Below are 23402 nucleotides of genomic sequence, written 5' to 3'. Positions count from 1 at the left end.
CAGTTGTCTGTGTTCCATGGGTGACCCCGGAGGACACCCGGCTTGCCGGGGCAAGGAGGAAGATCCGGTGAGTGGGGCGCCAGCGCCACTGAGAGCTGCGAGGAGGCCCGGCGCTGGACAGGCCCCTTCGGAGCTGGACTCAGAGGGCAGCCGGGAGGGTGGTGTCCTACCCAGCAGAGGCCAGCAGCGGACCCTCAGAAGCAAGGACAGGGTGCTGTCCTAGGAGCAACAAGCTGGGAGCCTGGGGCTCCGGGGCCCACAGAGAGCTCTGACCCGGTCAGCGAGACATGACTTTCCTGGGGCAAGACCCACGGGCAGCCGGGAGGCTCCTGCTCCAGCTTCCATCAGAAGAGGCAAAGGGTGTTTGCTCGGGAGGCTGAGAGTGGCCGCCCCGTGACCGGTGGAACGGTGCACCCAAATTCATATGTGGCCGTCCTGACCCCGGCGCCACAGAGCTAGACTGTGTTGGAGAACGGGGTCTTCAGAGAGGGGACGCAGGTAAAACGACGTTATCGGGGTCGGGCTGTGTCTCCCGGGGAGATGAACCTGGGGAAGGGTGGGCGGGCTTCTGCAGGTCCCCAGGGGCACAGAGGGCGGGGGAGGGCAAGCTTGCCCCCTCTCTGCCTGGCTCACGGGCTGCTGCCTCCAGACGTGGACCGAACACACGCGGGGGCTCTCCTGGTGCTCAGGCCCTCCGGTCGCAGCCCTCGGGACCCGTCAGCCTCTGCGACCGCGGGAACCAGTTCCCCCAGTCAGTGTCTCGGGGCGTGTTCCATCCACGGGCCCTGGTTCCCTGCAGAACCCTGGCCACCACAAAGCTCACCGGAGTAGCACGCGGCTTGCCGCTGCTGGGCCAGCCCTGTGTCCCTGCCGGAGCGGGCGGCACGGCCAGGAATCACTGAATGGGTTCTGCCCTCTCCCATCAAGAAGGCGTCCTGGACGCTTGTGCCCCAGCCCTGGGGACGAGGCGCACAGGCAGACCCACAGGAGTGGCCACGACAGGCCGGGGTCGCGGCAGCACACGTCTGTCGCCCAAGGGAGACACAGAGAGACCAAGACACAGGACGGGCTCTGACCTCGGCCCCTCAGTCGCTGCCTCCCGGGGCCCTGGTGCAGAGCAGCTCTGGGGGTAGATGAGGAAGCCCCTCCCATCGAGGCTGCCCGCAGGCCACTGTGAGCCCCCCGCTGGGGCGCCATCCCTCTGCATGCAAGGGGCAGCCGTGGGTCTTAGCAGAACCGACGCACCAGCCAGGCTGGTCTTCCCCGAGCACAGAACCCTCGATGAGGGCTGGACGGACCAGCACGGGACCCGCCAGCAACTGCCCCGGACCGGGGGACTCCACGTCCAATGTGGCAGGAGGGGCGGCAGTGGGCCTGTGGCCACGCGGGGCCGCACAGAGGCCACACAACTCAGACTCGGGTGTAGACAGTGGACCTTTAGTCTCTCGCGGTCTGGAGGCCGGGAGTCCAAGACCAGGTGTGGGCGAGGGAGAATCTGGCCCAGCCGCCTGGGGTCTGTTTCTTGCTTGTAGGGCTGGGCTGGCCCAAGCGTCAGCCTGGTCTCAGCCTCCTCCTTCACACGCCTTTCTCCCTGGGTCTGCCTGACTCCCTCGGCCCGCTGCATCCACCAACAGGACCCCCCAAATCAAGCACACGGGTCGCGCCACTCCTGGCTGGCCACCCCCATCTCCCTCCGGCCACAGCCTCCGACCAGAACACGCCTGAGACTTCCCCATTTTCAGCTCTACGGAGACAGAACTCACACTGTCTCCGCTCATTTCGAGGGTACGGTGGGGGGGCACCTGGCCAGCTGAGGCGCTGGAGCACGTGACTCCGGGTCTCCGCAGTGAGCTCGAGCCCCACGGGGGGTGTAGGCATTACTTAAAAAGAAAAATTAAATCTTTAAAAAGAATTACAAAACAAAGCGGAGAGCTCAGTGGTGTTTTGTTTCTCTTTTTTCTCATGTTCACAGGGTTGTGCAACCGTCACCACCCACCTAACACCCACTCTCTGCCAGTGGGCCCTCCAGAGCCTGTAGGGGAACCGCCGGGTCACACGGTGACTCTAAGTTTAGCGTCTGGAGGAACTGCTGTCTGTGCCCCACGGCGGCGGCGGCATTTCCCACCCCGACAGCCCTGCCGATTGCCTCACACCCTCACTGACCCGTGCTACCGCCGCTGCTGTCTGTCTTTCTCATGGTGGCCGACGGCGGGCGGGAGGCCGTGAGCTTCTGGGCCATCTCATGTCTTCTCCCAAAAAAAAGGTGATTCCGGGGGCAGGGGGCTGTGAGTTGTTCTTCTCAGGTCCTAGATACTCGTCTCTTACCAGACCTACGATTTGCAAATTTGTTCGCCCAACACGTGGGTTCCCTTTCCACGTCCTCCGTGATATCGTTTGACACGACAAAGTTTTAAAATTCTAACCTGGGTGTTTTTTCTTATTTTGCTCGCGCCTTTGCTGTCACACATGAAGGACTATGGTCTAACACCGAGGACCGAGACCCATCTCAGCTCATTCTGCATTGGTTTTGGGGCAGGGCGTGGAGTGTGGCCCCTTGGCTCTGTGGCCTGGGGACACCCAGGGGTTCCCAACACCGTGGCTGGAAAGGACTGTTCTTGGTCTCCTGGATTGTCTCAGGGCCCCCACTGAAGCCAACCGGCCAGGAATGCGTGGTGTGTTGCCCGGCTCTCGAGCGTGCCCTGGGGTTCCTGAGTTGTCTCCGCGCTGGGCACCATCCTGTCGCAATGGCCACAGCTCCCGGGGCTTCACGTCGGGAAACACCAGTCCAACGACTTTGTCCTTCTTCCTTGAGCTTGTATGGGCCCCTGTGAACTTTAGGATGAGCCCGTGAAGAGCCCGCCGGGGTTCCAACAGCGGCCGTGTGTAGGCTGTGGGCGAATTCGGGGAGTCGGGCGCGGTGGCAGCACAGTCTTCGAGTCCGAGAACACCGGGTATCGATCTACGTTAGACCTTCTTCAGGTCCTTTCCACGGCGTCTTGAAGTTTTCAGCGCACAACTGTTACACCGCCTTTGCTACATTTTTGCCGGGTCCGTTGTTCTGTCTGCTGGCATTCCCCGTGGGATGTCTTCGCGGACGGGTCGCTGCTCGCAGCAAGATTTTACGTTTTTTTTTTTTCTTTCTTTTCTTTTCTTATCTTTCTTTCTTTTATTTTTTTTTAACTATAAGGCTGTCCGGCTCTGGGCCTGCCCCCTGGTCTCTGCCTGCTGCAAGGGTGGTGGCCGACTCGGTCTGGGAGCAGCCGCCCCATAAACAGCCTGTTTGTGTTGTTGGGAGGTCCTTGTCGATTCCCACAAGAGGCCAAGGCGCAGAGGCGCGGCTCAGTGACTCCCCCAAGAGAGCATGTGCTCCGTGGGAGCAGTGAGCTCGGGCCCTTGCCGTTGCCCCAGAAGGTTCTGGGTCCAGCAAGCCCAAGGACGCCGAACCCTCCTGCCTCCCCCAGGCCAGGCCCTGCTCCACATGCCTGGACATGTCCTCCCATGGCACCCCCCAGAAAATACTGGGAGATGCGCTGCCACAGATGGGGAAACTGAGGAACCAGCATCAAGTTGCACAGAAGACTCAGAGCCAGACCCAGAGGAGCGGCGGAGGCCAGGTGCTCCCGCCACGCTGCCCCTCCTGAGGCCATCACACCAGCAGCCCCACCTGCCCTCAGGGCAACCATCCCCCCTCAGGGCAGGACATTCCCCGTCCCAGGCACAGCACAGGCAGGCCCGCGCCCCCCCCCCCACTCTCTAGTGCAGCCCCTCGGGTGCTTATCCTTTCCCAGGACGCACACCCTGGACACCCACCTGCCCCCATCACTCCCACCCGGGTCATGTCACAGCTGCCTGTGATGTTCAGTGTGGCATGTCGGGAGACTGGCTGCAGGGGGCCCAGAGGGGACGTTATTTCCAGGGGCGTCCAGGAGGGTGTCTCTGGATGACAGGAGCTGGAGTTGGTGGACTTGGCAGGTGGCCCTCCCCAGTGCAGGTGGGCCTTACCGGGTCTCCTTAAAGCCTGGTTAGACCAGAAGGTGGAGGAAGTCAGACTCTCCCCCTGTTCCTGCCTGGGGCGTCCCACCTCATCTTCTCCAGCCCTCCGACTGGGACGTACACCGCCGGCTCCCTGGTTCCCAGACTTTCAGGCTTGGGCTGAATCACACCAGCACTCCGGGGTCCCCGGCTTGCAGGCGGCAGATGCTGGGGTATTCTGGGCTTCCTGAGCCCCGGAGCCTGTCTGTAACCTGAACCTCCTTCTATCTCCTCCTGCGGCATCTCTGGAGGACCCTGAAACATGGCTGGTGGGTCCCCTGCTGTCCTCACAAGGTCAAGTTGGTGGGCCACTGGGCAGGGCACTTCAGACGCGGACCCGGAGTTGGAGCCCACTGGCGCCAGGCAGCCACAGGTGGCCTCGCACACCGTCACGGCCCACTCTCCAGGGAGCCCCTGATGCCTGCGAAGTGGCCCCACTATGGGCGGAGGCAGCTTGCTCTCACCTGTGTCCCCATCCAGTGCAGAAGCCAGGCCCGTGCAGAGACCCTCCGATCGCCCCCACACATTCAGATCTCACGCAGCCCCGTGCTGGGCTTCAGACCCGAGTGCTGGCCCCTGACCCCACCGCCTGCCCCAACATCAGCATCTAGCTCTCTTCCCCCATCTGCCCCCATTTCCTGGCTCCCTTCCTCTTCCTCCAAACATGACCCGCTTTGCTGCAAAGGCTCCTTCCCAGCACCCGGCAGGGCTGGCTGGCTCTTTCTCAGTCTTCAGGGCCTGGGTCCCCTGTACATCCCCCAAGCACCCTGTGCTGTTGGAGCACTCCAGCTGCTACTACCCTTAAATTATCCTTCCCAGCATTGGCTTGATGGTTGCGGGGTCCTTGAGGGAAGGGGTCCTGGCTGTCCAGCTCCCACAGCCAGCGCCCTGGCCAGCACCCTGGCACACAGGTGGGACCCACTAACCACTGATGTATGCCTAGTCTTAGGACATGCCAGCCGGACCCGACCTGTCTTGAGGGCCAGTGCACCAGGGGCACAGCATACAAGGTTCTGCCCCCTCCCATGCTCATGGTCCCCCTCTGCCCCCCTTCCAGAGGGCCAGGGAAGGCTTTTCTCTGAGGACTTAGCCCTCAGCTTTGGCAGGCCCACTCAGGTAATCAGCGATAAATGTCTATATTCTTCCGAGATGTTGATTTTGAAAGATCTGGGCGTTCTTCCGTGTCACCTTTGAGTAAATGGCATTTTGATTTTTTCCCCTATTAACCCTGAAGCGGCTGGCCGCCCATGGCCACCCACACTGCAGTGAGGTACCACGACAAATCCAGGTCCTGGGGGGTGGCGGACCCCTGTGGGACGGGTCCCCTCCCCGTCTTCAGCAGCCAGCAGGGAGGGCAGCAGGGCCTGGCCCCCACTCCTTCAGGAAGCTGGTCTCACTGTGGGGCTGGCCTCCTGGGGGGACTAGCACCACCCGCTTGAGCACAAAGTACACTGTATTTGGAGCTTGTCCTATAGGTGGTTTGGGGCTCCTAGACATTTAACACTGGTCCAGAGTCACCCTCTCAGGGACCTTTCCAAACACAGACTCCTCTAACAGTGCTCAACAACGTCCCCTAACCCCGGGACAAGGGCTTGGCGGCCTGGAATCCCGTTCCAGGGTCTTCAGGCCAGGCCGGCTGACTGTAGGCCTCGTCACTCATCCAGGGTCCCCACCCCGGAGCACTTTGGGCAGCGCCATCACTGGTGTATCACCTCCTCCAGGGAGCCTACTCGGATAACCCACCCAAAGCGCCTGAGGGAGGACCACAGCAGGGGAGGGTCTTCCCAGGGCACCCCTGGACGCAGGCCCGCCCCCCCACCGCCCCCGCGCCGCCCCTCCCTCGCTCCGACCTGGGGGTTGGGGGCGCGCGCGTCTGACCCCCGACCGAGCGCGTGCTCGCGGGGGGTGGGGCTGCACGCGCGGGCGGCGGGGGGCGGGGCCGGGGCGGGGCCGGTGGGCGGGGCCTCGGCGCCCTATAACAGGCGGCGGGGGAGGGGGGGCGCGCGCGGCCAGAGAGCGAGCGCGCAGCGGCGGCGGTCCACCCAGCGCGTCCCGGCCCGGCCTCCCGCGCCCCGCGCCCCGCGCCCCCGAGTCCCCGCGTCCCGCGCCCCGCGCCCCGGGCCCGAGCCCCGGCCTCGCCGCCCGCCAGCCCCGCGCCCCGCGCCCCGCGCCCAGGACCGGCCCGCCCCGCTCAGCCCGCAGGCCGCTCGCCGCCGCGCCGCCAGGGGGGTGGAGGGCTGCACCAAGTGCATCAAGTACCTGCTCTTCGTCTTCAATTTCGTCTTCTGGGTGAGCCCCGCTGGGCGGGGGCGGGCGGGGGCGGGCGGGGGCGCCCCGAGCCCGCAGGCCGCGCGTCCCGCTAGGCCCCGCGCAGGGGGCGCAGCCAGGCCGCCAAGTTGCGGGGCCACCTGTGGGCGCCGGGCGCGGACGGGGGTCCTGGGCCGGCAGCCGGGGGGAGGTGGGGTCGTCCGGGGCGGGCGTGGGGGCTGCGAGACGGGGCCCTCGGGGCCTCTGCGCGGCCGGGCCGGGGTGTCTGGGGGCCTCGGGTCTGTGCCCGCGGGGGGATGGCGGTCGGCGCGGCGGGTGCGGGCTCCGACCGGCGGGTCGCGGTGTCAGGGACCACCCAGCTTCGCGGCCCCCGAGGGGGCTCGGGGGCGGGGCTCCCAGCGCCCCGCCCCCATGAGCTCATCGGGGCCGCCGCCCCTGGATGGGCCGCCGGGCGGGGGCCGGGGGGCGCGCGCTTGGTCCGAGTCTCGGGAACCGTCTGCTCCGGGCTTGGCCCGGCCCGGGCCAGCCTCGGGTGCCGCCGCCGCCCTCGGGGGTGGCGGTGAGGGTCCCGGCCGGGTCGGCACCCGCACAAGAACCGCCTCAGCCCCTCGTGGCCTGCGTGCGGGGCGCTGGGCCGCGCTCTGTGGGGCCGGCCCCCTCCGCTCTCAGCCAGTCCGAGCTTGCGGTCCCCGCCGGCTCAGGAGGCTGCGGAGGCTTTGAGGGGAGTGGGGCTGGGGCGGCCGTTCCGGGCCGGCCCAGGGCAGGGGACCCTGAGGACCCGAGCGTCTCTGAGCTCCTCTGGGGCCTGGGTCCCAGTGGATGCCCAGGTCTGGGCGTAGGTGTGGGCTTGGCCATTCGCCTTGGAGAGAGGTGCCAGCAGGATGGTCGTCTAGGGGTGCAGGAGGGTCTCCGGCTCCAGGCTGCAGACCAGCAGGTTGCGTTTTCCTGGCCTGGGTGGTAACTGCTGGCCAGTGACCACTGGTGCTTTGGCTTTGTTTCTGTTTCCTGCCTGTGTTGGAGTTGGGGAGGGGCCCGGAGTGGGTGCAGGAACCCTTCTCCTGGCCCGGCCCTGCTAATGCTTGGCCAGTCCCCTGGGCAGTGCCTGGGAGCCGTCCTGGACCCCTCTGCCACCCCAGGCGGCTCACCCCTTCTCAGGAAGGACCTTGACCACATCTGGCCGACAGCGTAGTTCTCCAGTAGACTCGGGAGGGTAAACTTCTGAACAGTCCCCTGAGCCAGTGCGTGGGACTGGGAGCATCTGTTTCCCATCTGGACAGCCGAGGGTCCCAGCGGGGAGGACCCCAGTGCGGGTGTCGGGGCGGTGAGGTGTTTGGGGTGGGGAGGACAGAGACCGGACTGAGCTCTAGCTGGGGGTGGAGTGGAGGGGTCATACCCCACCTGGGTGGGGAGGACATATGGGGGGCCCGCTGTGGCCACTGGCCTCTGCCTGGGAAGTGGGGAGCAGTGGGGCTGTCAGGAAGGGCCAGGACTGGCCTGAACCACCCCGAAACCACCCCCTTTGCCAGAGTGGTGGTGTTCAGTGTTCGTTTAGTGTTTGCCTGCTGTGGTCTGGGCCCGTAGGGGGTCGGGGGGACACCCAGAGGCCCCTCTGCTGTCCTCTGAGCAGAGCTTGAATGTGGGGTGAGGGCCCTGACCAGGAGGTGGAGGGCGGGCGGAGGTGGAGGACGTCTCGCAGAGCGGATTCTTGTCCTCAGGCTGAGTGTCGGTGCTGGGTAGGTCCCTCCCCGCTGCCCAGCCTGGGAGGTCTCCAGGGCAGACCCTGCTCACCCCCCAGCTCCGCCTGGGCGAGCCTGGTGGTTCCCCAGGCAGCTGGGGTGGAGGCCTGACCCATCCCCAGGGGCTGCTCTTTTTTGAAGCTTAAGGCAATGTTTCCAGGCCTCTCCCCCACCAGGCCACCCAGCTGGGCATTGAGAACTGTGGCCCCACGCACCCCTGCCGTGGGGCTGAGCAGGGTGGGGCCTGGGGCCACCAGTCTGGCAGGGCCCCTCTCTGCCCCCTGCCCCGGCGTCTGGCCATCCCATCCCCAGGGCCTGCGACTAGCTCACACCCTCGGGGTCGAACTCAGGAAACGGCTGTAGGGCCCGGATGGCCAGCAGGAAGACTGCCCGCCTTGGCTGGCATGGGCAGCGCCCTGGGGAAGGGCTCCGTGGGCGCTGGGTGACTCTCGTTCGCCGGGCTCCCTGCCTGCCGTGCAGGTGTGGGTGCTGAGGGGGAGCCGGGAGACTTTGACAGCGGGTGTCTGACTGCATCGGGGCCCTTTTCACAGTTCTCGGTAGGAGTGGAAAGGTTCCCACCTGGGAGCGGCTTCGGAGGCGGTCCAGCCGGCTTCTCCAGGAAGGAGCCCGCTCACCCCACATGCTCACAGGCCTGTCTCTCTCCTCCACGAGCCAGGACTCGGGGCCCCAGGCGGTGTGCCCCCAGTATGCCTTCAGGGTTCCCTGGCCCTGCAGGCATCCAGCTGTGAGGCAGGGACGGGAGCGGGGGCACCAGCAGCAGCCCCGGCCGAGCCTGGGGGACGGTGCAGACGCCCTGCCCTGCAGGGAGTGGAAATCCACCCGGTGCTGGTGGGACCCGGAGCTTCCTGGCAGAGGCCGCTGGTACTCCAGGCTCCTGCTTGCGGCCGGGCATTTCAGGAAGAGCAGAGGCTCCCCGCCCCGTGACCTGGGGCAGGAAGCTGGCACGCGTGAGCCCTGCGCGCTTTCCTCATCTGTGAAGTGGGTACGATCCCAGGCCTGTCCTTGGAGGCCGGCCAGAGAGAGCACAGCGTCCTGGGCTGGCCCCTTCTCCAGCCTAATGCCTTTAGTGGCTGCTGTCCAGAGGTGGGGCAGGCAGACGAGGCTGGGAACAGGGCTGATTAGAAGCCTCGCTAACTGGCATTTAATTCTCGCTTCCAGACAGCACATGACTGTCTGTCACTTAGCGGTTCTGTCGCCTTCCTTCCCGGAGAGGGGATGTGTGACCCTGGCAGGCTCAGGGTGGGGGTGGGGATTTCCTGTGCCGGTTTTAGGGGGTGGGCGAGTGGACGGGCTGAGTGGCAGCGCTTTGGGGGAAATGGCCGTTGGGCTGGGACGAGACGAGGAAGTGTGTGGTCTGTGCCTGGAACAGACTTTGTCTCCCACCCCACCCCCGTAAGGATGTCCAGGTACCAAGAGGCCTGGGACCCTGGTGGGTGCTGCTCCAAGGCTGCCTCCCCGCCACCACAAGGTGCCCACCCCCCCCCCACCAGCTCAGGTCTGCCTCCAGAAGTTGAGTTCATTCCCAATCCCTAGCTCATTCTGGGAGTCCAGTCAGGGAAAGGGACCCAAAAACCCATCCTCCCAAATCACAGGCCCTGTGGCTTCACTTCAGCTCCTGAAAGCCGGAGAGGGCGATAGCCGGGTCATCAGATCAATATGGCAAAGTCCAGGCACCCATGGGAGGAGCTGACGATCACCTCTGCACTGGCCCAGCATTTCAGGGTGGGGATGGGGGAGAGGCACAGGGGTTCTGCCTCTGGCCCTGGCACCCGAGAGCCCAGCTCCGGGCATGCCGTGAGGGCTGCGTGGTTTTCAGCCCTGGAGCTGCCCAGGGCTGGTGTGCCTTGTCCTTGACCGAGAACCAGGCTCGTCTGGAATTGGCCCTCAGGACCCTTCTCCCGAGTTGTTTTCCATCTGTCCTGCAGAATGTGGTTTGACCCAGCATGCTTCCAGAAACCTCTAGATTTCTCAGTGCCTGCCCCGCCCCCGGCCCCAAAGCACACAGTTTCTACTCTGGGGCCTGGCCTAAGCCCGTCCTGATGGCCGAGCAAGTGTTGACTCACAAGACCACGTGGGGGCTTCCAGGTAGATTCCCGGATGCTAAGGGAGTGCCCATGGGCAGGCAGGGGCCATGCCCCGTACTAGCCGAGGATTTCCCTTGCTAAGCCGGCTGCCAGGGGCGGCGCGGCCACCCTGTCCAGGCATGGGAGCTGGCCAGAGCGAGGGGCTTAGGAGATGGGGTTGGGCCCGTAAGTTCTTCTCGTCGGTGGTGAGGGTGCTCTGGGCAGGGGGTGCTGGGAGCCACAGAGGAGGAGGGAACTGGGGCCCGGCAGCTCCAGCAGGGCCTGGGAGTTCATGCCCCTTGTCCCTGTTTCTAACTTTGGAAGTTAGTGCTGCCCCACCTGCCTACGGGGACTGGGTACCATGGTCATTGTCAAGAAGGTGGAAGCCAGGAAGCCAGGGCCGCGCGCCCTGCAGACTCTCAGGCTGGGTGACCCACGCCCGGGTTGGCCCAGTTCATAATTGGGTTGGCCCCAGTTCCCCTGGGGGAATGTCGAGCAGCTCCCTGTCCCCCATCTTACCCGTGCCGTCATCTCTGGGTGGCGCTGAGCTCAGTTCCGCACCTCCGTGAGGACTGCATACCTTCCTGGGTGTCCAGTCCTGGGCTGGGAGGCCTGAGCCCAGGAGCTCAGTGCCCTTGGTCTTGACGGGGAGGGGCGGGGGCTTCTGAGAGGCAGGGGTTTGTCCCACCCTGAGCTCACAGGGGGTCACCTTCTCACACAGCTATGGCTCTGCTTGGTTGACGGGCCTGTGCGGCTCCCTAGCCCAGGGGCTTGGCCACCATCCTTCGCTTTGTCTCAAGGTGATAAGACCTTCAGGTCCCCCAAGGTAGCATTCCCCGGGCCAGTGAGGCCGTGGGCTGGAGCTGTCCCTTCAGCCTTCAGCCGGAGCGGTAGGAGTCTGAGGTCCCCAAGTGACCACCTGAGGAGGTCTTTCTGCTGCTTCATGGCCTGGAGGGGCTGCAGGGCTGGGGCTCTCCAGGGACAGGGATTAGGCCACCCTGACCTGCCTTGGGAGTCCTCCCCCTGCTCTCCGGTCCCCTTCCTGAGCCTACCCGCCTCCCGTCTTCCTCTGCAGTTGGTGCCTGGCCCGCCTAGCTCCTCCTGGTCAGAGGCACAGGGCCTGGTCCTGCCGCAGCGTGTCCTGGGCCCTTCTCTGGCAGGCCCCTGGGACGGCTGTGTCCGCAGGCCCCTCCCTGCAGGGGCGGAGGGGGCAGAAGGACTCCCAGCCGTGGGGTCGGTTTGGGGCCAGGGAGCAGGGCACTTCCTGGCTTCACTACCCAGGTATTGGGTGGTGGGGTTGGGTCTCTGATGTGCCCCTAGAGGAGATGAGGTGTAGCGGGGGCCTGCACTCACCTCTTGGTGGGAAGTGGCTGCCGCAGCCCCCAGCTGGTGGGACCCAGGAGGGCCTGGGTCACGAACCCCTTGCTACCTTCTCCTAGGTGCTGGGCCAGGGGGCTACCTGAGGTCCAGGGGCCTCCAGCCAGGCTCCGTTCCCTGGCCGAGGTGGGGGTCCCTACTCTTCCCTCCACACTTCCTGCCCTGGGCTGCTCCTGGAGGCCACCCACCCGGAAGGCCCAAGTTGGGCCTGCATCACCCAGGGAAGCATCTGGCCCTGACCCCTGATGGTGGGTGGAGAGCAAGGGTCAGTCTGCGGGAAACCAGGACCCCCACCCAGCTCAAGGGGTGGTTTCAGGACCTCCTCCTTCCCCCTCTGACCTTCTACAACTGGTCCTCAGAGCATCTGTGCTGTACCTCTTCCCTCTGACTTAGACCCCTGTCCCTCGGGGCATTTCCGGCCTCACTTCCTGCCTCCGGCCTTCACTGCCCTGCTTGGGCAGAGGGGGGGTAGGGGGAGTGGGGGGGGTGTAAATCTCCAGGACCCCCCAGCCGCCCAGCCAAGAACGCTTCCTGGCGCGTTCTCCCTCAAGCCTGTGCACCCTCGGAGGTGGGGGGTCGGGGAGCAGAGCTGGGGTGGAGCCAGGTGCCCTATCCTGCCACCCTTCGGGTGGAGCTCCCCCCCACACACCCCTGCCCCTGGGCGGCCAGCTGCTGGGAGGGCGTGAGTGACACATGCGGCTTCTCTGCCCCGGGCCTGTGTGGGTGGGGCTGGGGGCAATCGCTCGGGGTGCAGGGGGCCCAGCCGGGGTGGGGGGGCATAGCAGGCCTGTCCGGCGGCACCCGCTGCCTCTTGCTCCCTTTCAGCCACTTCTTGGAAACGCCAGGCGGGCGGGCAGGAACCCAGCGTGCTTGGCAGCCCCTCCTGTTCCAGCTAACGCCTTTAGTTACTAATTCTCAGAAACGAAGAAGAAAGAAACAGAAACGGAATCTTTCACAGTGTCCTGAACCCGCCACACCGTGCCCGCTGTGGCACCTTCCCCTGCGGCCCAGCCAGCCAGCGCCCTTCCCAGCGGCGCCCCTTGTGGGGCAGGGCCCCCCGGGGCAGGAGCAGGGGGCAGCCCTGCAGAGGCGGCCCTGTGCGGGGGGGGGGGGGGGGGGGGGGCTCTGCAGGGCGGGGACACCTGCTGCTCCCAGCACTGGTGCTTTCAGCCACGTGGCGCTGTGGCTGGGACCTTAGCTGAGATGGCCTTGTGACCCCGAGACGCCAGGGGCACCCTTGGCCGCCACGCCCTGGGCCCCACCCTGTGCCAGGACTTCTGCTCTCCCTGCACACTGATCTCTGCTGGGGAGCACACGTCCAGGCTCCATAGTTCTCCACTCCCTTCTCTGACCCTAAAACCTCGGTTCCGTGGGCAAAATGTCAGCACGATGTTTCCAGATGCTTCTGTGGGCCCTGGGAAGCCCACCTCTCCAGGGACCCGGCTGGCCCCAGGACGGCAGCTGGGATCTTTGGGGGCCCAGAAGAAGTTGCTTAGAAGTTCAGATGTTGAGGGGCACCTGGGTGGCTCAGTGGGTTAAAGCCTCTGCCTTTGGCTCGGGTCATGATCCCAGGGTCCTGGGATCGAGCCCCACATCGGGCTCTCTGCTCCGTGGGGAGCCTGCTTCCTCCTTTCTCTCTGCCTGCCTCTCTGCCTGCTTGTGATCTCTGTCTGTCAAATAAATAGATAAATCTTTAAAAAAAAAAAAAGTTCAGACGTTGGGGCCCAAGTGGGGAGTTGGGGTGTGACTTCGGTGTCGGTAGAACCCTGTGAAACAGTCGCGGCATCATGACCGTGGACACGTCCAGCAGCCCCAGAAGCGCCCAGGGGCTCGTGTTTGTCCCCCATCCCCAGGCGGCCGGTGGCCTGTGTTCTGTTACTGCACGTAATTTGCACTTCTGACACTTGTGTAGAAAGGGAACTTCTTTTCGGTCTGGTGGCTGTCACCCAGCGTGGTTGTCCGCCGAGAACATTTCGTGTTGCTGCTGGGACCCACCATGTTCTTGTTCCCCCGCCTGTGAGCCGCTTGCAGGACACGTGGGTCAGTCCCAGGTCAGGGCTGGGGATGCCAGGGACCGCCAGGGCCCACGTTGTGGTGTGGACACGCACGTTTGCATCCCTGGGTGGACATGCGGGGCGGCAGGTGCAGGCCGAGCTGGGAAGCACACTGACCCCAGCTCCTCCCACGTTCCCACCGGGGCGCGAGTGGGGGGCCAGGAGCCTTGCCTTCCCTGCGGAGGGCTTTCCCCGCCGCTCTGGGTCGGGGTGCTGTCTTTGTCCCTCCCTCCCTGGCAGTCTGCCCCCTGCCACGTGGGTTTCCTCATCAGGGAACGGGATGGTCCTCGCCATTGCTGTGTTCACCTGGCCCCACTCCGGGGGTCTGTGCGGGGCCTGGAGTGACTGGGGCCCCGGCATGCAGGGAGCACATCCACACTCAGCCCTCCCCAACCTTGAATGCAGGAGCAGCTTCCCTTTACCCCTCAGGGCTGCGGGCCTGGGGGCCGCGGGGGAGTCAGAGGCCGCCCCGCCTGCCCCTGCCAAAGCAGCCGAGATGGCGACCAGGGAGGGGGGTCAGCACTGTTCCCCCTGCACTTCTTTTAGGACCATGCACCCCAAGACACTTGTCTCCCCGGCTGCTGGGGTGAAGGGGCTACATGGGGAACACGGGAGAGGTCCCAGCTGGCCAGGGGCCACGCGCCCCTCCACACTCCGCCCCCTCCGCCGATGGGGAGGCTCGTCGGGCTTGTGGCCAGGGCGCCAGGACTGCAGAGGACCACAGCGGGAGGCCTGGGACAGGGGCTTCCCCGCCCCTCCCCCTCCGCCCTGGGACATCTCACAAAGGCTGCTCTGGACCACAGTTTCAAAAGAGAACAAGTGACGGTTTCAAGCCAGAGTTACCACAGCAACCCTCAGCCTCGACACCGCCTCCCTGGGAGCCCCAGATGGCAGCCACCTCAGGAGGAGCCGGGGACTCTGGGGCGCCTGCCCTGCCCCCGCCGTCCCATGGGCCCCCTGGCCATCTCCCGTGGCTGGCAGGTGCCACCGAGAGGCGCAGGATGCTGGGAGTCTGGGCCCCTGCCCTTGGAGGTCTACGCGGTGGCCAGAGGGCCATGGGAGGGGACCTTGGTGGTCCTCCCCACCTATACTTGAGGAAGGGCAGAGCCTCTGAGCCTAGCCTGCCCGCCCCCACCAGACCTGGAACCTGGGAGAACGGGGCTGAGAAGAGGAAACCCCGGACTAGTTGGGGGCAGCCTTGCCTTGGGGGCGTGGGCCCCGCCAGCCTGACTATTAGCGGAGGCCAGGTGGAAGGGCCTGGGAAGCAGCGGGGGTTTCCTTGGGACATGCCGCGGGGCCGGGGCCTAGAGTCGCGTGCACGCCACCAGCCACCGTGTCGGGGGTCTGCTCCCCAGCAGGGGTCTCAGGCAGGTGCTGGTCTGGCCAGGTGGTTTTCTGGACTGGGGGGTTTCTCCTCCCTGTAGGATGTGGAGCTCCAGGCCTGTGTTTGGGGTGTCAGTGTCTGCTGCTGTCTGGGGAAGGCTCCATTGCCGGCACACAGATGGTGGGAGGAGGAAGCGAGGGGCTGTGGCTGCACAGCGAGGCCCTCGGACCCGCACCGCGGCGGTAGCTCTGGGAGCACATTCTGGTCTGTGGGGCAGCTGGGGCTGGGCCGGCCTGCGGACAGAGGCTGGGGCCCGAGAGTGGCGCACCACGGCCTGTGCTGGTGGGACGCTTCTGTGTAGTCCAGGCCCAGCGTGGTCTGGGCTCCCCTTCAGCATCCCCGCCCCCCCCGCCCCAGGCCCTGTGCTGGCAGGACCATCAGGACCCTGAGTCTGTGGAAGGCCTCCCCAAGCCGGAAGTCTCTGTCCTCCCACTAGGCTCCGAGCAGAGCCCCCTTTCCTGCCCCTGCTGCCCAGGCAGCCCCTCCCTGGCCTCTCTGGGAGCCCAGCTTCCTTCCTCCCACGGCAGCTTCCCTTCCCAGGCCCAGCAGCGGCAAGATTTCTCCCACAAACAGCCCAGGCCCTCGCCCCGTGGCTTCCTGGAGGCCACCGGCCTCGGCTGCCTCCCCTTGTCTGTCGTTCCCTCCACAGGCCCCACCAGGGCCCTGGTGGTATCAGACCCCCACCTCTCTCCTCTTGGCAGCAAAGACTGGAGTCCCCTCCACGGGGTTCCCAGATGAGCTGGGGACGGTGGCGAGCACCCACTTGGAGGAAGGCCCAGCGGTCCCTGGGGTACTTGCGTCTGGTGTGGACTGCGGCCAGATTTAGCAAATGAAAACACAGGGCCTCCAACTAAATTTGAGCTTTGGCTGGAAAAATGAGTGCTGTTTTGACATGAGTGTGCCCATCCCGGACTGGGGATGTCGCTCCAATACCCGTCCCAAGTGTCGGGTCCCAGCAGCGGGCGTGTGGAGCCAGCAGGCAGCCTGGACCCCAGCGGTGCCTGGGAGCGCCACCTGGAGAGGGACGCCCTGAGCCCTCGGGCAGGTGGAGGCTCGGCCCACACTCACCCCTGTGGTGCTCTGGGCAAGTAACCATGTCCCCCGCTCTTTCCCCAGCTGGCGGGGGGCGTGATCCTGGGTGTGGCTCTGTGGCTGCGCCATGACCCGCAGACCACCAACCTCCTCTACCTGGAGCTCGGAGACAGGCCTGCACCCAACACCTTCTACGTAGGTGAGTGCACCTGACTGGCTCTGCGCTTGGGGCCAGCGGGAGCGACCTGTCAAGATGTCTGAACATAACTGCTGCCCACGGGCGGTCAGGAAGGACTTCCAGGAGGAGGCAGGGCATGGGCCAGGCCAGCAATGCTCGCTGGGCGGCCGGGCGGACGAGGCCTGCCAGGAAGGGCTCTCTGGGCAAGAGGGTGAGAGAGTGTGGGCGGAGTCGGGCCCGCCTGGGGCCTTGCGGTCCGTGGTTCCATGGGGGTCCACTGCCTGGCTGGCGGGGGTCGGGGGCTGCAGCAGCCAGGTTCCCAGGCAGCGCTGGGACAGCACGGGGTGTGTGGGCTGCTGAGACCCCACCAGATGGCTCCTGGGGGCCAACTGGGGGCTGGAGGCCACTGGGTGGGGGCAGGGGAGCCGTGTCTCGTGGTGGGTATTTCGGGGAGGCTTGCAGGGAAGGGGTGGGGCTGGATGCCTGCCTGGGCAGTGGGACTGGCGGCCCGGGCAGCTGGAGCAAGGGGGAGGGAGACTCAGGGCCCCAGGGTGAGGCAGGGGCCAGTGTGACTCAGGCCGCCCCCCAGCCACACCTTGCTGCCTTATTAGGCTGCCTGCCTCCCAGGCACCAGCTGGGGCCCCCTCAGGGGATCGCGCCCCCACCCCTGCCCCACCCTGTCCTGCAGAGCCTCCCTCCTCCTCAGGTTGGTCCCCAGCCAGCAGGAGGCAGGGCCTGGCCCTCCTGGAGCTCTGGAGGCCTTAGTTTCTGTCCTTTAAAGGAACGGCCTGGCCTGGCCTCTCAGGTCCCCACAGGCCCGGCAGCGGGGTGGGAAGTGTGTGTGGGCCTTTCGGGTTCGGGGTTCCATGTTAGGGCCAGCAGCCGCCCTACTGTGTGCGGCCCAGCAGGGGCTGAGTCCTTCCCAGCTGCTGTTCAGGGGAGGGGGCAGGCGCTGGCGGGGACGCTTGGTTGCTGAAGCAGGGATGGCCCAGGGTCCCCTGGGGCCACAAAGGGGATGTGTGTCCTTCCCAGGCTGTGCTCCTCTCGGAGCTGCAGGGAGGAGAGGTCTGACCCGGGAGCACTGACAGGGTGACCCCTTTCCTCCCTGGAGACGGAAGCCTGCAGCTCTGGCTGTGGACTCCCAGGGCTGGCTGCCCCTGGAGGGGGTCCCGAGCCTCCCCTTTCCAGATCCACAGGCTCCCCCGGGCTGTGAGCCCCCTTGAAGGTTTGAGTCTCTTGAGGAGAGGCCCCCCCCCCGGCCGCCTGCCCATTACAAAGGCACTCCTGAGAACCGTCACCCAGGGTCCACCAGGGGCACCCTCGGGAGCAGGGTGGTCAGCTTTGCTCACGTGTCCCAGAGCAAGGAAGGGCCTTCCAGACTCATCAGAGCTGTTTGTCTCCTGCAGACCTCCTCCCAGGGTCCCCCTTTCCTTCCCCAGGGGTTCAAGCCTGCAACATCCTGTCTGGGGTGGTTCTCCAGGATCTGGGGTGCCGTGGGTGTAGGCAGGTGATTTGGGAACGGGTCCCGCTCCCACCTCATGGCCGGAGCAGCTCCTGCTCTCACAGTCCTCTGTCTGGTCCAGTATGGTAGAGGAGCAGAAGGCCCCCTTGGTCCAGCTCAGGACTGGGCTGGGAGGGCTCAGGAACCCTGGGCGCAGGCTTGGGAATGGGCCGGGCACACAGAGGTCCACTGCTTCTGCTCTGGGCTTTCCCAGGAGGAGTGAGGCTGCAGGGCTGTGCCCGGACTCCAGGAGGGATGTGGTTCCATACGAGAGGCTTGTAGGGGGCATCGCAGGCACTGTCCCACCAGCCTGTCCCTCACAGGTACCACATTGGGCTGTCACTGTGGGGCCTAACCCTGGTTTGCAGGGGCCCCCACGTGCCTCTTCTGGCTGCCCTTGGGAAAGCAGCTTCAGCCACTGGACTGCTTGGCAGGCCTGCCTGGGGACCTGGGCTCCTGCAGCAACCCCCGTGAGCTGCCCGGTCCCTGCCCATCAAAGACGGGCCTTCTGGATCCGCCTGAGGCAGGCTGGGCCTGCCAGGGGGGCGGGGGAGCAGATGTGGGCCCTGACAAGGGCTCTTTGTCCAAGGCTGGTAGGGGCGGGGGGGGCAGGTTAGGGGGCTTCCTCAGCATCCAGGACAGCACTGCAGGGCCCAGTGGGTCCTCGACTGCGCCTGTTGGAACCAGACCTGTCTGCGTGGGCCATGTGCCATGGGCCCTGAGAAGGGCAGTGTGGCCAGGCCAGAGGCACCCCCTACCCTGTCCTGGCCCTTCCTGCATCCCCAGGAGCCCGTGCCCAGCACATGGGCATCCCCACGTGCTGACCTAGAAATCTCCCTCCCACACCACACGCCATCCTCTGCAGACCGGGTCGCCCCAGCTGCCAGGCCACCTCCGCCGGCAGGCTCCTGTCCCCCCGAAGCCAGCTCGGGCCCACTCCTCCAGCCCCAGGAGCCACATGGAGCCGCTGGATCTGACCCCCTGCCCGGGCACAGTGGGCATGGCCCTGTGCACCAGGAGCGCATGGTTCTCTGCGGCCCCCGCTGAGTCCCAGAGACTTCAGGGACCAGAGTGGGTGCAGGCCGTGTGCGGCCTCAGCGGGGAGCAAGGCAGTGCACAGATCGGCAGGCAGGGCTCTCTGAGCACACTGCTGTGCCAGTCAGTCCTGGCCCGGTCCCCAGCGGCCCAGCTCCCGGGGTGCAGAGCCGCAGCGGGGGGGGCGGGGGGGCGGGGGGCAGGGAGACATGGGAGGGGCACTCGCCCCGCGGCCAGGCCGAGGTGCCCTTGCCACTCCTCTAGGGCAGGGTGGCCCGAGCCCTGGGTGGAAGGTGTGCCCATGGCCAGGGAGGGGGACTGGGACGGGCGGCCCTCGGGGGGACGTCGCACTCTGAGAGTGTTTGTTGCTCCCCCACAAAGGCATCTACATCCTCATTGCCGTGGGTGCCGTGATGATGTTCGTCGGGTTTCTGGGCTGCTACGGGGCCATCCAGGAGTCCCAGTGCCTACTGGGGACGGTAAGGCCTGGGGCCAGGTGGGGGCAGGAAGGCGGTGCAGAGGCAGAACCCCGAGTTCTGGAGGCTCCCTGTGTTCTGCTCAGATGGGCCCCCCTGCTTGGCAGTGTGGCCCTGGAGCAGGGGCTCGCTGGGTGGCCTAGGGACCTTTCCTGGAATGACAGCCCTCTGTCGTCCCTGTGTGGCTCAGAAACCCCACCCTGTCCTATTACTGTGACGTCTGGTTCCTAGCTCGTGGTTTTACAGTGGTTTTTCTTTGTTTTTAATACAAAGGCCCAGAAGCAATGAGGGGCGCGTCCCAGTTCCTCGTCAACATTAATGCAGAAGCTGGGGCCCAGCTAGCCCAGGAGGCATGGGCAGTGGGCATTCGTGTCATGATGACCCCCTTCCCACAGGGAGAGGGAGGAGTGGGGTGCGGACAGGGGTCACTTGAGGCCCGAACCCCCCGGGGATGCTGAGAACCTCGGCAGGCCACTGCTGGGACCGAGTCTTCCCCCTGATGCGGCTCATCCCCGGCTGGGTTGGGGTGGGGATGGGCTGCCGGTCACTCGGGCATCTGTCGCCTGCACACGGCCAGCCCTAAGCTGCCCCATGCCTGCCCTCATCCCTGTGTCTCTGCTCTCCCCTCTGGGTCCTGCACGGCCTTCCCAGTTCTTTACCTGCCTCGTCATCCTCTTTGCCTGTGAAGTAGCTGCGGGCATCTGGGGCTTTGTCAACAAAGACCAGGTGAGCCTGAGACCACAGCAGTGGGCCCGTCCCTGCCGAGCTGGGGGTGGGGAGGGCCTGCTGCTCAGGTTGTGGGGAAGGGGTTGGGCCTACCCTTGGATTGCAGGGTGCTCTTTGGGGCACCTTCTCAGGGGAGCCAGGAGAACATGTGCCCCCTCCCCCGGGATGGTCCCTGCGGTGGCTGTGACCTCACCCCTTCCGCACACCCCACCCCCAGATCGCCAAGGACGTGAAGCAGTTCTATGACCAGGCTTTGCAGCAGGCCGTGGTGGACGATGACGCCAACAACGCCAAGGCCGTGGTCAAGACCTTCCATGAGACGGTGCGGGAGGAGCTGCTGGGGGGTGGGGGGCGGTCCTCTTGGGTAAGGCCTGGCTGGGGTGGAGCCTGGCCCCAGCGCAGACCTCAGAAGCAGGAGGGTGCTGCAACCTCGCGGGCTGCAGAGCACTCTCTGGGGTGCCCCGGGGGGGTGTTCTCAGGGACCCACTGTGAGCCAGGTGAGCCCATTGGGCCAGGGTGTGGTGGGAGGAAGGGGAAGAGAGGAGCCCCCGGCTCTGTTCTCTCCCTGGAACCTCCCAGCTCCTGATCCTGGGCCAGGCCAGGGCGTCTCCCCAGGCCTCAGCTTCCCCAGGCTGTGTGTCCCTGGCCATCTACCCACGGGTCGCCTGCGCACAAGGGCGTGGGGCTGACCCGGGCGTCTTGGTGCCTGCAGCTCAACTGCTGTGGCTCCAGCACGCTGTCCGCGCTGACCACGTCCATTCTGAAGAACAACCTGTGTCCCTCGGGCAGCTCCGTCATCAGCAACTTCTTCAAGGTACACGGGGCTGGCCGGGTCCCGGGATACACCAGGCTGCCTGGGGGCTCCGGTGGGCGCTGGCAGGCTGGGCCCCTGGGAGTGGCGGGTCTCTGCCCGCCTCCCGGGCCAGCACCATCCGCGTGCGGCTCAGCGACCTGAGCAGAAGACCACGCACCCGCCACGTCCCACCCCGAGTCTGTTTTAAAAGGGGTGTGAGATAACTGGGCAGAGACCAGGCGCTGGTCACACCTCTTCTGAGGGACCAAGCCTCCCCATGCTCTTTCCTCAACGAGCCCGTGCTGCGGGACTGTGGGGACCTGAGGGCCTGCGCCCCTGACCGTCCACTGGCTGTCCCCCCCCCCCCCCCCCCCAGGAGGACTGCCACCAGAAGATCGATGACCTCTTCTCGGGGAAGCTGTACCTCATCGGCATTGCGGCCATCGTGGTTGCTGTGATCATGGTGAGTGCGCGGGCCGGGCATCTGCCCAGGGCACCCGCACAGGGCTGCGGGTGCTGACAGTCCCCCCCCACCTGCCCCGCAGATCTTCGAGATGATCCTGAGCATGGTGCTGTGCTGCGGCATCCGGAACAGCTCCGTGTACTGAGCGGACGCAGCCGCTGGCGCTGTGGGGCAGACCACTGGGGACCCTGCAGCGCCCCCGGAGTGACCGGACGTTTCTGAGGAGGGCCGTCACCGCCCGTGTATATAACTTCTCCGGCATCACTCTGCTACACTTATTAGCCTTTTTACTTCTGAGGTTTCGTTTTTGTCCTGAAGTTCCCCGTTTCCCTTCGGGGCTGAAGTCACCTATAGACGGCATGGGAGCGGGCCTTGGGGACGGCGAGGCGGGGGCCCCCCTGCTTTGGGGCCGAGGGGCTCTGCCTGCTCAGCCAGGCCTCTGCTGGGGGCCCTGCGGCCCACCCACCTGCCTCCCGGGCTGCGCGGCTCCTGCCTTTTTTAACCCCCGCTCCTCCCCCGCCGCCTGTCTAGAGCCGGTCCGCAGCAGCCTTACGCCTTCAGCGCACCTGTCCTTTCTAACGCGTCACCTGCCACTGTAATTACACCTCCAAGTCACTCAATAAAGAAGGAGAATCCGGGCATGCTAACAACAGTCCCTGTGCCTGCGGCGTCCGAGCCTGGGGCCGCTGCAGGCGCAGAGGGGCCGGCAGGGCTGAGGCTGGCTCTGCGGACCTTGCGGGGCGTGCTGGGCCCCCAAGAGCACTCCACATGGCAGGTGCCCCCGTGCCCCCTCGGCAACCTCCACCCAGCCTCACTGCCCCACGGAGTCCTTGGGCACCGCCGCCCAGAGGGGCGGAGCCGGGGGTAGGGGGTGCTTGAGGTGGGGGCCTGCAAGACTCCCCTTCCTCCTGGGGCCGGCTCTGCGGAGGGCGGACACCGGCCCCTTCCGCGCCCCGGACTCTCCCGGCCGGTCGCGGTGCTGGTCAGCTTTCCTGGACAGCTGGGTAGCTCCCGGCCCGAGCCACAACTTGAGAGGCCCGGAGAGGCGGGTCTGAGCCCCTGCCAGCCGGACCCCGGGGTGGACCCCGGCCCGGCCGCCCCGCCAACGCTGGGGGGTACCCTGGGCGCGGGCACGGACCTGGTCTGTGCCGAACCGACCCCGTGAGGCCGCAAGCGCCCGGCTGGGGTCGGGCTCGGGGTTCCCAGCGGCCTCCCCTGGGGCTCGTGTTGGAAACGAGCCCCAGCCCCGCATTTGGGGTCATCGGGTCTGTGCAGGGTCCATCCTCCCGCCACGCCTCTCCGCGTGTGTGCCGCATGGGTCGCTGGGAGAACACGGCGACCCCGGGGCCCCCTCCCAGGTGCTTCCCCCGTGGACCCTGGAGCGTCCCGGCCACGCGGCAGAGCGCAGCCGCAGGGTGGGGGTGGGGGGTGCTGCTGGCCTGGGGGCCCCTGTGGGTCCCGACCACGCCTGGGGCCGGCAGGGTGGACGCGGCGGGCAGGCGAGGCGAGGCCGCCCCGAGGCTGAGCGCAGCAGCCGAAACCACGTCCCACCCGCCACCCCCGACCCACTAGGGGCGCCGTCGCGCGCTTCCGCCCGCACCGGAAGCACTCGGCAACGGCGCCGAGCGCGACGGTGCACTTCCGGCCTGAGGAGGCCGCTGTGCTCGCGATTTCCAGCAGGTGGCGCTGGGGGCCCGGGAACGCGGCGCTGGCCGTTAGCCCTCGAGCATTCTGGGAGTCGCCGTGCTACCTTTTCCTCCTCCCTCTTTTCTCTACTCAATTCCGGCTCTTAGCGGGAAGGAGAGCCGTCGTTTCCGGGGAGGAAGGGCTCCGAAGAAAAGCGAGGACGCATGCGCAGGGGCCACGCCACCCAACGGGCCTTGGGAGTGGCGCCCCACTGCCTTGTGGGAGATGTAGTTCTCCAGGTGCGGACGCCTCGGGCCTGGGCCGGCGGAGGACTCGGTTTCCCAGAAGGTGGAGCGCAGCTCAAGATGGAGCCGGCCAGGCCGCGCGGGTCCGGTAGGTTTGCGGTGAGGGAGTTCGGCGCTGACTAGCGGCCGCGTCGCTGTCCGCAGCCTTGCCCAGCCCGGAGCCGCCCCCGTAGTGCTTCGCGTCTCCGGCCCCTCGCGGGCTGGGCCCTGGGACCCCGGGCTTGTGAAGCCCGGACCCTGTCCGGCCCAGGCCCCCGACGGAGCGGAGGAAGCCGGGGGTGCGCGTCCGAGCGCTCCCGCGGGGAAGCCAGTGGTTCCGCCTGCGGGGACGG

The 23402-nt window shown here is 66.3% G+C and overlaps 1 protein-coding gene across 1 annotated transcript; it reads left to right on the top strand.

Moving 5' to 3' along the window:
* The first annotated feature begins 16 nt into the window (after window positions 1-16).
* CD81 (CD81 molecule) lies at window positions 17-21778 on the top strand. Its single transcript, XM_032879922.1, has 10 exons — window positions 17-67; window positions 2839-2951; window positions 6015-6321; window positions 16052-16166; window positions 19063-19160; window positions 19809-19883; window positions 20101-20205; window positions 20596-20697; window positions 21053-21139; window positions 21222-21778. The coding sequence occupies exons 1-10, from the start codon at window positions 17-19 to the stop codon at window positions 21282-21284; spliced, it is 1116 nt and encodes a 371-aa protein (XP_032735813.1). The 3' UTR covers window positions 21285-21778.
* Window positions 21779-23402: the final 1624 nt, after the last annotated feature.

Source organism: Lontra canadensis, unplaced genomic scaffold (assembly GCF_010015895.1).
Source record: "Lontra canadensis isolate GAN:19392208 unplaced genomic scaffold, GSC_riverotter_1.0 scaffold66, whole genome shotgun sequence".
NCBI classification, from domain to species: domain Eukaryota; kingdom Metazoa; phylum Chordata; class Mammalia; order Carnivora; family Mustelidae; genus Lontra; species Lontra canadensis.
The sequence above is the reverse complement of the archived record's forward strand: the minus strand, read 5'-3'. Positions and strand labels throughout refer to the sequence as shown.